The sequence below is a fragment of the Hypomesus nipponensis genome, chromosome 2, assembly GCF_054491055.1.
Source record: "Hypomesus nipponensis isolate SF chromosome 2, ASM5449105v1, whole genome shotgun sequence".
Lineage (NCBI taxonomy): Eukaryota > Metazoa > Chordata > Actinopteri > Osmeriformes > Osmeridae > Hypomesus > Hypomesus nipponensis.
In genome coordinates this window covers 15,275,799-15,288,494 of record NC_140362.1, presented here as the reverse complement: position 1 = coordinate 15,288,494, position 12,696 = coordinate 15,275,799, and the positions used below count along the sequence as shown (strand labels likewise).

At 45.5% G+C, this 12,696-nt stretch overlaps 2 protein-coding genes across 3 annotated transcripts in view; both read left to right on the top strand.

Moving 5' to 3' along the window:
- Nucleotides 1-1,085, top strand: part of adamts16 (ADAM metallopeptidase with thrombospondin type 1 motif, 16) — a 28,788-nt gene extending 27,703 nt beyond the window's left edge. Inside the window, exon 23 of the mRNA XM_084708542.1 lies at nt 73-1,085. Coding sequence (XP_084564668.1) covers nt 73-188 — 116 coding nt within the window. The 3' untranslated portion in view covers nt 189-1,085. The remainder of the gene's footprint in view (nt 1-72) is intronic.
- Nucleotides 1,086-1,447: 362 nt separating this feature from the next.
- On the top strand, nt 1,448-10,815 carry pomgnt2 (protein O-linked mannose N-acetylglucosaminyltransferase 2 (beta 1,4-)). 2 transcript variants are annotated; one of them, XM_084708530.1, is made up of 4 exons: nt 1,448-2,331; nt 3,163-3,532; nt 6,766-8,425; nt 8,542-10,815. In XM_084708530.1, exons 3-4 carry the CDS (start codon nt 6,839-6,841, stop codon nt 8,734-8,736), a joined length of 1,782 nt encoding a protein of 593 aa, XP_084564656.1. In that variant the 5' UTR covers nt 1,448-2,331; nt 3,163-3,532; nt 6,766-6,838; the 3' UTR covers nt 8,737-10,815. The 2 variants fall into 2 exon arrangements, with proteins under 2 accessions (XP_084564656.1, XP_084564649.1); XM_084708523.1 differs by lacking the exon at nt 3,163-3,532.
- The last annotated feature ends 1,881 nt before the right edge of the window (nt 10,816-12,696 follow it).

The following is a 12,696-nucleotide window of genomic DNA, read 5'->3' as shown; positions in this document are numbered from 1 at the left end:
TGGACATAACTGACCACAACTCAACAACCTTTCTCCAGTGTATCTGATGTTGTTTGTCCTTATATTCCACAGATACAGCTTGCAAGGATCACTTTAACTGGTGCTACCTAGTGCCTCAGCATGGAGTATGCAACCACAAGTTCTATGGGAAACAATGCTGCAAGTCTTGCTCTCACTCAAACCTATAGGTTCAAGGGACCAGAGGGCTGTATCCGGCATAGATACAGGACATAAAGGACTATGCTCATAGAGTACCAGTGGGTACCAACGGACAACTTTGCATAGAGCATGTGCATGCACTGACAACAGAGATCATAACAAGGAACTGGAAGACACAGGAAGTAACAGTCACATGATACAGCACAAAGGAAGTGTTATTCTCATGATGCAGGACATCTATCAAAGGGACCAGCCTTCCATTCTGCCTTTCAACAGTCTGGACAGTGGATGGTTATTGGTTGCTCTTTCTTGGAGGGGTCTGATTGGTTCTCAGCCCGACACTCCACCAACAGAACTGAGAGTGGGTGGAGTCAGGGGACCGCTCTTGCAGAGGCCTGACATCTTACATTGGGAGCAGTTGTGTTGGTAACCAGACCACTGTGGGATAGGCCATAATAAGGCAGGACATCCTTTCTATAATTAGAGTAACCATTGGACAGTGACCAATAAATAGTGTCTCTCCTCGAAATTCTGTCACCATTCAACTACAACTGGATCAACCTAGCCCAGAGGAAATGCATGAACTGAGGTTTAACTATGGTGCTACATTATGTCTCAAGGACGGACAAAGAGACTGAAATGAGCAGCCTATCATTAAGGCTCTTTTTATAAACAATTAAAATGTTATATCCCTGTCTGACCCCCATGATCACAGTATTGGCTGTTTTTATTTATTATATGTAAGGGTGCTGTGTGAACAATAATGATTTGTGTTTACCTGAACTTCATTCATTTCAATTTAGGATGTCTGCACCTTTATGTATTTTTGTATTGAAACTATGTATTATTTTTGATTATACAGATAACTCATCAGTCATCATCAATGTGGTTGAATACAGAAACTTCCAATAAAATACATAAATGGCTTGCTAAGTCTCCTTAACTATGACTTCTAATATACTGATAACACAGTGAAGGTAACCTGTAACAGGTTGCACACTGTAAGACAGTGTAAGTGTAAAAATAGTGGCTTTTTTTACAAGGCTTATTGAGAGATGTTTCTTACCATGATAAATTACCATTTCAAATCAAATATGTTAATGTATAAGCATATAACATTTTTCTTTTGTCATAAAAGAAAAACGTGTTTTTAAAATGCATTCTGAAAGCGATGAAATGTGATAACCCTGAATGGCCGCTAGATGTCGACCATGACCCCTAAGTCGTTCACGGCCCAAAAATACAACTCAGGCTATGAGGAAGAAACTCTTCTTGCCGAGACATTTCATTCTGTTGGAGTTTTATAAATGATAGTAACTTTTATACATACATATTAAAGTCTGAAAAGATGCAGCTACATCTGGTTCAACTGTTCAGGGCATCCTCCATCTCAATGGTTTTCGGAAGTGCACTCATATGCACCAGTTTGTAATGGCCAGTAGGGGACAGCACTGGCTCAGATTTTGTACATCTCATGGTGAAAGCAAGGATACACCGGTTAAGAAGGTGCACCATTCTCTGCTAAACTCAACAGAATGTTCGTGGTGCATGGTGTTGATTGCTCTCTAAGGCATTAGAGCTAATAATGAGATGACCACCTTGGACCTGCTTTTTCTATCGTGCGTTTGTTGTGTGGTGGGTGTTGGAGAGGTTGACTGTTATGGTTTGCTATGCGCTTGGAATCTTTAAATTATTTTCGTTATATTATGCAGATCACCTAGATATAGATATGTTTCTATATTTATGGTTCAAAGGACCATACGCTGGATGTACATCAAACTGGTGGTACGAAACAGAGAACTCTGATTACATCTCGCGATGTTAGGTTCGGACATTTGATTTAGCTGTGGGTGGAGTCAAGTTGCAAGTTGAATCGCCCGTTGGCTACATCGAAAATGACAGCTGATTTTCGACCCCTAATATACAAAAATACCGTTTATTTGTGGAGAACTTGATGAATGAATGCGGAGGTGTCTTGTGCAATTGCACCGCATTATGTGCATCTAGACGTTGCAGAGTTTATTTCGAACGCGTCAGAACCCCGGATTCAGGAACGTTCCTGCTCCTTCTGGAGCTACCGATTCATCCCGGCTAGTTAGCTATCCAGCTAATCAACCGGATTTAGTGAAGAAAGAAGACAGTGTTAGCACCATAGCTAACCTTATCCACTCGGTAAGCACAATATAAAATGCTTTTACATATATTTGCATACCATGTCCCTAGTTCAAGTGTATTGCGAATGGCAGCTGTGGTCAAGCTAGATATGTGATGCTGTTCCATTATGAGCTTGGTCCACCAGGTTTGTGTGTGGGGACAGTGACAGTGAATTCCTAGTCGAAGAGCATGATAGACGTATCAATCAAATGCCTATCATGTTTGTATGTTTTTTTGTTAGGAACACAATTTACAGTAGTCTCTAAAACGAACATGACAAATGTCATTAATCGTGTCATCAGATTACTCTCAACGGGCACTCATTAGACTACTCTTTGACAACATGCAAATTGCAATCAGTTCATTTCTAGAGTTCTGTAACATTGAGTGTAATTGCAACATTAAAATTCACATTTACATGAGCACAACAGGTGTGACATATACGATGTACGATACGCTTATCTACCACAGTGAGCATGTCTGGTAGCATGTGCCTGTCCTAAAAGACTCGTCATCAACTGGTACCCATGCCATGGCACCTTGAACAGTTTATTCCCAGCCCAAAGAAGTTTGTGTTTCCTCTGAGAGTTTAGGTTAGGCTGCTGATGTTTTAAATCTATGGATTTAGTTGGTAAAGACCTTGGTGAGTAAAACGATCAATATAGATCTAAATAGTTTAGTTTGATGATCCAACGATTGTGTTTTGTGTTTGTTTGTTTTTTTGGAACCTTGCCTGTTGTCATGTGGCAGTTCTATTCTGCTGTGCTGCAGTGTTCTATTAGGAAGTCCTACCCCCATGAGGTTCAGTGACATTGTTCTTCTCCTCCCCCACCCACTTCTCCCCAGCAGAAAGGCTGCATCAGCCCCAGTCCTCTCCTGCCCCACTGGGTAAGGGTGGACTGCACAGCACAGGTTACCTTCACAGTGACAGACTCTAGGATGTAGACTGCTCTAGACTACATCTGCCTGGAGGGTGACACAAGCTTCACTCTTCCTACTTTGCCTCTTTAGTGTGAACGCTAGTCATGTTTGTCCAATCTGGCATAACGCCATCGGACCAAGGAGAATGATGTTAACAAACGAGAACCCTACGCGAGAGCAGGTAGCCGATCAAGAGAAGAGAGGGTTGGAAGGAGGACAGAGGAGAAGGGCATGTCAACCGTCCTCGCGAGTCGCCAGGCTGTCGTCGTCTGCGTCCTGCTGGCGGGTGATCTCCAAGGTAACCCTGAGCAGCAGGGGGAGAGTGGTGGAGGACGAGAGAGGGAGAGGGGGGGGAGAGAGGGAGAAAGAGAGAGAAGACTAACTGGCTGTCCAGGAGCCTCATTAAAATGCATTAGAATCTACTGCCTGCCCATGCTTCTGCACTGGCTCCCCAGCCTCATTCACCCCCACCCTCACCCACACAGAGGGGATAGGGATCCACAGAGAAGCAGCCACACCAAACCCTTGGGAGCCCACCGCCAGGTTGGGAGACAGGGAGACCTTTTCTGAGAGACAAAGGCTATTACAGTGGTAAAAGCCTGACACGGGAAACATTTATAAGGCACAGGTTATTCATTCAGGCCAGGGATTGGTTGTCTTCTCAGGCTGTTGTCAGGTAGTTTTCAGCATTTTTTTTCCCCCAGCAATGTTGAAAGGCTGTTTGCTCACAGTCTTCTGAGGGAGATTTGCAGCTGAGACTGTCTGTTCTATTATTTATATCCATTCTGTAGGCTATAACAAAGGTTTTTAGGCCTATTAGTGGAATGCGTGTGTCGATATGGCCAAGTTGTCTGGGATGGGAGGCGGGTGGAAGATCCCTGGAGAACAGACTGAAGGCGAACTGAAAACAGATTTCAAATGATCCCTTTAATTTGAAATGTGCGAGCATTCTCAGTGGTGAGGGAAGGCAGATATCTTAAAGTCACTATTTACTTTAAATGGAAAGCATGAATGTGTATGTTTATATTCCCCAGCACTTTGACAAGGTAAGAACTCCGTACTGGCCTTATTACTTGTAATTGCTTGGAATACTGCTAATGGTGCATTCATGAGCTCTCAAATGCATAAGAGAATCCCAGCTCCAGATTCCCCCATGGTGCTGGTGAAAGATGGAGGCTAGCATGTTACTGCCGCCCGCTAATCCCAGATTCAGCCTGACATTTGCAAGCCCTTGGTTTGTTGGCACTGAGGGACCCCAGTGGGCATGCTCACAAACCCCTGTGGTTCAACCCAGGGAGCGAAGGGGGGGATTAACATCTGCACCACAGCGATGGCAGCGCCCCGGAGACGTCCTTGTGGGATGGTAGGGCAATGGCACTCTGGGTTGTTTAGACTCAGTGACATTTTGTAGCAGAAAATGACATAAAGCATTATGGGGCTTTTTCCGTGACGAGTTTGTGTGTGTCATGAAGCCGTATTGTCTCAGTGCTGTCTAACCAGCTCGAACGAGCTGGGTACGTTTACAGGAGCCGAGGGGATTTCTCTGGCCTTATTCTACTGTTTAGAGTGTCAGCTCTGGTTTTGATGTTGGGACAATGTTTACCATCCAAATTACTATGATCATTTAATAGCCTCTATAACTGGTTAGGCAAATGATGGGCTGAGGCAGACCAGGGGAAGAGAGATGGTGAGACAGAGGGTTGGGAGGGTGGCGGAGGGTTGAGGAACAGCAAGACGTGGGAGAGGGTGATATTCCAGTGCGAAAAGGAAGAGCGATATCGACGGGGGGGGAAATGCGAGGAGAAGAACTGTGTACACACAGAGAGAGGAGGAGGAGGAGGAGCAAGGAAGAGAAAAGGGTGAAAGGACAAGGATGGATTGAGAGAGTGTGGTGTTGGGGGAGTGAAGGCGGAAAAATAAAGGAGGAGCAAGCCGGGGGGGGGTGGGGGGGGGGGGGGGGAGTGAGAATCAGGAGATAAAGGGAGATATGGAGCCATTAACCTCCGTCTTTGTTGAGTCTGGCTGTTCCCTCCAGGCCCCTGCCTGGGTTTTGAAGGAGGCTGTGTCTCAGGCAGCGAGAGAAACTGTAGAATCCAGCTTGAGTGTGCCTCTGCTTATTTGTCTGTCTCTCTGTCTGTCTGTCTCTCTCTCTACCTGTCTGTCTCTCTCTCTACCTGTCCCTCTGTATGTGTCTGTCTGTCAGTCTGTCTGCCTCACTCTGTCTGTCTGTGTCTGCCTGTCTGTCAGTCTCTCTCTCTGTCTGCCTATCTGTCTGCCTACAGGCCTACTTGTCTGTCTCTGTCTGCCTGTCTTTCACCCCACCTGTCTGCCTGTCTCTGTCTTCTTAACTGGTGTGAGTCCTGCTTCTGCTGTGGAAAGGTAGTGACTCTGGGTGAATCACCCAGGGCTGTCGGAGGAAATCTAGGCTTGAACAGGGAGACTGATACAGAAATGTCTGTGTGCTTGTACCTGTGCATAAGCTGTGTGTAGTGGGTCTACACACAACAGCCATGCCAGCCTGCTGCTCAGTGTTCAATTCAAGGGAGATGGGGATGATTTGCATTCAATTTATCAATTCAATCGTTGTGTGTTTTTGAATGGTTTGCCGTTTAGGCAGGAAAAGGTCGATAATAGTACTGCCGTTTACGAAACGCCAGAATAAAAAGTATTCTGTGCTAAGAAACCTATCCTATTAGCCCTCAACAATTGCCTTTGACCTTCCTGAAGTCTTTTAATCCCAGTCAATATCTTTCTGTAAAGATATATTTATTCTGTGCGCAGAACTCTGTTTTAGCCGGCCTTAACCTTTGGATGAATATCCAGCTTGTCAGCCACATCTGCTTGTCCTCAAGAGTCTCTCTCCACATGACTCACTTGTTCTCTCCATATGCAGATTAGTGGAGGAAGCCTTCTTTTTTTTCCCCCACCCATGTTTTATCTCTCCACAATGTCATTTATTGCCGGTGAGGTGGGGTAGGTGGATTCATTTGGAATGGACCCTGGAAAAGGGAAATAAAACCTCCTTGAGGTGTGCTCTTATACAGTCTTGTAGTAATTAGATTACTAACATAATGTTGTAATGTTGCTTTTTATAGCCTTGGCTTTTTGACCAGTGTCGATACCTGGTTGAAGAAGTGTACTGAGACTGTAGTGTTTTCCTTTACCTTTCCTTCAACAACGTTTTCTCCTATACATCTCCCTATCTTTGTGTCTGTGTCTAACCTTCCTCTTACATTACATTGACATTTTACATTTAGTCATTTAGCAGACGCTCTTATCCAGAGTGACTTACAGTAAGTACAGGGACATTCCCCCGAGGCAAGTAGGGTGAAGTGCCTTGCCCAAGGACACAACATTAAGTGGCATGGCCGGGAATCGAACCGGCAACCTTCTGATTAATAGCCCAATTCCCTAACCGCTCAGCCATCTGACCCCCCTCCTCTTCTCCTCTCCTCCATGTATTCTCTTTGTGTCTGTGTTTAACCTTCCTCTTCTCCATCTCTTCTCCTCCACGTCTTCCCTTTGTTTCAGGTATCTGCTTGCGTGGGCGGCTTCAGAGCATGCACTTGTGCTCGATAACCAGCCAGTCAGCGGAGCTGGAGTGATGCGAGCGGTGGCGGGCTGCAGGATGAACGTCGCAGCCATTCTGAACGGCCTGCTGGTCTCCGTGGTGGCGGCTCTGCTCTGGAAATACACCCAGCTCAGCGACCACGCCGCTTCCCTGGAGGAGGAGCTCCACCTCACGCAGCAGTCTCAAGAGCTGTCGCAGGCCCGCATCGACTACCACGCCGCCCTGCTGGCGCTCCAGGAGCACGGCACCCGCATGGTCTGCACGGGCAAGATGCACACCGACCGCGTCTGCCGCTTCGACTACCTGTGCTACTGCACCGAAGCGGAGGAGTTTGTCTTCTTCCACGGCAACTCTTCCGTCATGCTGCCCAACATAGGGCAGCGACGTTTCCAACCGGCGCTGCTGGACCTTTCCTCGGTCGAAGACCACAACACCCAGTACTTCAACTTCTTGGAGCTCCCGGCCGCCGCCCTAAAGTACATGCCCAAGCCCGTGTTTGTGCCCGACGTGGCGCTCATCCTGAACCGCTTCAACCCGGACAACCTCATGCACGTTTTCCATGACGACCTGCTCCCCATCTTCTACACAATGAGGCAGTACTCGGACCTCGACGACGAGGCTCGTCTCATCTTCATGGAGGGCTGGGGCGAAGGGCCGCACTTTGACCTCTACCGCCTGCTCAGCAGCAAGCAGCCCCTCCTCAGGGAGCAGTTAAGGAACTTCGGCAAGCTCATGTGCTTCACCAAGTCTTACGTAGGCCTGTCCAAGATGACCACCTGGTACCAGTACGGCTTTGTCCAACCGCAGGGCCCCAAGGCCAACATCCTGATCTCCGGGAACGAGATCCGGCAGTTTGCCTCCCACCTGATGGAGAAGCTCAACATCACTACCAAGGAGCAGAACGAAGGGACGAGTCCCGACGAGAAGGACCAGTACATCGTGGTGTTCAGTCGTTCCCAAACCAGGCTGATCCTCAACGAGGCCGAGCTGATCCTGGCGTTGGCGCAGGAGTTCCAGATGAGGGTGGTGACGGTCTCCATGGAGGACCAGACCTACCCCAGCATCGTGCGGGCTATCAGCGGCGCCTCCATGCTCGTCAGCATGCACGGAGCTCAGCTCGTCACCTCGCTCTTCCTCCCCCGAGGGGCGGCTGTGGTGGAGCTCTTCCCCTACGCGGTCAGCCCGGAGCAGTACACCCCTTACAAGACCTTGGCCACCTTGCCAGGCATGGACCTCCAGTATGTCGCCTGGAGGAACACCATGGAGGAGAACTCCGTGGCCCACCCAGATAGACCCTGGGATCAGGGGGGCATCGCTCACCTGGACAAGGACGAGCAGGAGCGCATTCTGGCCAGCAGAGAGGTGCCCAGACACCTTTGCTGCAGAAACCCAGAGTGGCTGTTCCGCATCTACCAGGACACCCGGTTGGACATCCCCTCTCTGCTGGACGTCCTCAGGGAGAGCCTGAAGACCAGGCCCAACCTCAAGAAGACCCGGCCTGCCAGCACAGTTCATCCAGGCAGGGTGAGGGAGCCTCAGTGCCAGACCTCAGTCCAGGCTACCAACGAAGCCAAGCTCACAGTATCCTGGCAGATCCCTTGGAACCTCAAGTACTTGAAGGTAAAGTGCCTAATATATTCCGCTTTATAATTCCGTCATTGTGTTACAATATGACACACGTCATTTTTTATTTATTTATGTATTTTTAATCTATGTTTGCCCAATAAAAATTTCAGGTCAGGGAGGTGAAGTATGAGGTATGGATCCAGGAGCAAGGAGAGAACACGTACATGCCTTACATCCTGCCCCACCAGAACTACACCTTCTCGGAGAACATCAAGCCCTTCACCACCTACCTGGTGTGGGTGCGCTGCATCTTCAACAAGAACCTCCTGGGACCCTTTGCAGATGTCCTCATGTGTAGAACATAACCTTTTTAAGCTCTTCAGTTGTGCTGCTAGTACCGCTTGGACTGTCTGAGGTGAACACCGTTGTCATAACTTGTCCCAGACACGGTGAGATGGGGAGAATGAAGAAGAGGTCAAAGAGGCCTGAGGGCGTCCAGACCAGGCCAGCTCCTGGGCAGAAGTGTCACCTGTGTTTTGGCTCAGTGCTGGATGACACAGTCATGAGCTCCCTGTGGCTGATTCCACTGTGGCACAGGCCAAGAGAATCTTAACAGCAACAGAACGGGACACAGGTAAACATGGAATGCACAAATGTCGTATGTATTACATGTCTACAAAAGAAAACGATTTGCACATTTACAATTTTTTATGAGTAGTAGAAAACTGAACTTTCTGGTACCTGTTTGAATGTGCTGTGTGGTATTCTGGGGGTAGCGATTGGCATTTTAAGCCTGTGAGATCTGTGTTTTGTAGGTCATTGTCTTGAGTGAATTGAACCTTTAGCCCTTTCATTGGTACGTTTGACAACATACTAATTTACTGAATTTCCCATAAGCAACAACAGCATCAAAAAGTGGCGTAGTCACTCGTCTATGTTTTAGTTAGGGTGTTTTTGGTGGATTTGGTGTTTATTGATTGTCTACATTTAATTCTTAACATCTTCATGTAAAATGTTTAAGCAATTACAAATAACACTCATGGCCAGTTATCTGAAGGTTCCAATTGAAGAATAGAATGAATTTTAAAAGTCTTTAAATTAGCTAACAGTAAATTATTGTGTGCTCTTAAGCTAGGTTTTTATTGTTTACAACTTATAGATTTGACTTCTCTTCTTAGTAAAACACTGAATGGCTGATGTTTCAATGTGATGTGATTGTATGTCAAGTGTGAGGCTAAATGGGGGACAGTGATATACACAAATGGCTATGCTGCTGTTAAATCAATGAAGGGCACTTGGGTCCATGTTTATCCCCCTCAAAATCTGTGGTCAGCGCTTAGAGTAGATGAGACCATTATTGTAGCCTATTTACTTATAAGTTGATAAAATTGCCATATTGTATGTGAATCTATAAACGGGCTAAAATTGCCGTCAACATTTTCAATTTGATCACGTGTGGTACTGTCCCATTAGTCGATGTGTAGAAGTAGACCACTCTACAGCTAATCTCCACAGCTAACGACCCTTCTGCGTAGAGCTGGTAATTGCCTGCTAATTAAGACAAGCTGAGGATCTGGGCCTCCTCTGGGCTCCCTCAGCCTTGAACACAAGCTTGCTGCTTGTAGGCCTATGGTTTGGATGGCCCTTATTCAAGCGTTTGTGCTTATCGCTGCAGTAGTTAAGCATATAACGTGTATGTAGGTGAGTTGGTAAAGTAGAGCAGTGGTTGTCAACCCTGGTCCTCAAGTACCCCCTGTCCTGCACATTTGAGATGTTTCCCTGTTCCAACACACCTGATTTAAATGAATGGGTCGTTATCTAGTTATGCGGAAGCCTGTTAACGACCCATTCATTTGAATCAGGTGTGTTGGAGCAGGGAAACATCTAAAACGTGCAGGACAGGGGGTACTTGAGGACCAGGGTTGGGAACCACTGAAGTAGAGGATGGTGATTGGTTTCACAACTCAAAACAAATGTAGTTTTTAAGGTTCGTATTGCATCAAGTCTGTATCACAGTTTACAGATGTGATACGCATTAGCTGATGTCAATGGTTTTGATCTGTTTTATGCTCAGCCTTCTATTGATATGGTGGCTATTGGCCCATGGGAGGATAAACTAACTTTTGGCTACTGAGATTAATCTTTAATGTTTTATCTGTCCTGTGTTCCTTTTCCATCCAGAAATGTTTTCTGAACCCTGTACTGTTTTTTTTTTTGGTGATATGTTCTCGAATGCAGTTTTCAGTGTTTTGTATTTAAGATTATTTGCAACCATTGTTCAATGTGATGCTGTATGAAGATTTTGTTAATGCTTGTTCATTTTAAAGATATTATATTTGCTAATTGTGTCAAATTGGACAATTCCATCAATATCACTTTGGAAAAAAAATTGAAACAATTTTGAAGTAATTGTGATTGAATGAAGAACATAAAATAAAGACCTTTACCGTACTTTGGGTCTTTTTTCCTGTGATTGTTTTACACTCGAAGCGCATTCTCATCCCATATCGGATACGGCTGCCTTTGACCATATCTCGTATAGCTATTGATTTGGTGTTCTATAACCAATGTAGACCTTAACGAGCAACAATGGGATTCAAGCCCAGTCATCCTGGGTTATTTATTGTTACACCTCAAAAAGAATATGGATTTAAGTGTAATGTGTCCGTTGCCTTCCCTTAGATCTAGTAAGCAGGGAAGGACTAGGTTGTTTTTACGTTCTAACCATGTTTCCACAGAAGGTGAAACTCAAGCTTGTTAGTATCACACCACAGCTTGTCTCATGCAACTCCAGTCTGTCACGTCTGTTAAAATTACGTAGGGTAGCAGAAAACAGACTTGAAGGATAAATGGGTGTGAATGTGTGCTGGAAGGGATGCAAAAACTGCAAATAGTATTATAATGAAAGAGCTCTATTATTGCAACTCTATGACTCAGTGTTGCTTGTGTGTGTCAACGTAACTGCACAGTATGAACAGGGCAGCAGTCTACACATGCATTCCAGCTCTTCTATCTATATTGTAGATTAGGAAGACAATCTCTGCTTTCTCTTTCATTCACAGCCACATGCACATGTGCCATGATCCAGACTCACTCAGTGCCAGGTACACACACACAGGCAAAGCTTGAAAAAGCTTAAGTGGACCTCATATTTCCCTCTTTAAACAACACATGCCACAGCAAGTAGTGTTTCTTCCCCCTCGAGAGAAGAGGAAACTGGAGGAGGAGGAAACGTCAGACGGTGCAGAGACTTGTAGTGAAGGAAAGGCTCTGGTCTGCTTCTCGCATGTTTTTATGCTAAACCTAGCTTAGACATATCATATTGATCATATATCACATTGTTGAATATATATAAACTTTTTGAAGTTCTATCTGGAAACAGGTCAGATCTAGTCTCACAGTACAACCAAACCCTGACTCGAATTACAGAAAAGGAACCAAAGGGACTGATGTGGTCTTAATTCATAAGGGGTTGGATGAGTGGGCGTCTTTATCTCAGTATTCACAGGGAGTTGTCTCAAACCAGGTCTTCACCTCAGAAACAGAGCGGTGACTCACTAATAGGGTTTTTGGAGAGGTGCAAGGTTAATCTGATGTTTGAAGTCAGGTTTATATCTCATTGACTTTTACACCGAGAGGAAAGCTAGATAGTCCACACTTTGAACTTGAAATAAAGCCGCTTTTCCCTCTCTGTGTATAACTCCAATCGCCTTATTAATTCTTTTGGAAGGTTAAGGAGACTTGAGGGAAATGTTTACAGTGTGCTGTGTGTGGCAATGTATGAGTTCTGTCTGCGAGGATATTAGATAATCACAGTGACTATTTCATCCACAAATATGTCACTGCTTTTCTTTCTGAATGTGCAAAGATTCTTACATTTCAAACCATTTCAAAGGTCTTAAATATACAGATTGCACTTACAGATTCATGTTGTTTGATTATAACTTGCTTAACTACATGCTCTTATGGTTCTTCCCTTTGGCACTTATTTTTTGGTCGTTCCCAATGTGTGCTTCTTGTTTTTGGCTACCCGCAATGCTTTGGGGCTATCTTGTTGTTATTATCAGTGACCCATGCACTTTGTAAAGCTCTCTCTTGGAAGTCGCTTTGGATAAAAGCGTCTGCTAAATGGATAAATGTAAATGTAAATACAGACTGCATGCCATTTTCACTCTGAAAACGACACACCAACACACATACACCCTCTGTATCCAGGTTCTGGAGCATGCACACTCACATATTCATTGATGTCACCCCTGCACACCTGAGGGGGTGCTGTCACTGCTCCTTTGTCAACGCACATCTCATTGTTAGGACAAAACCTG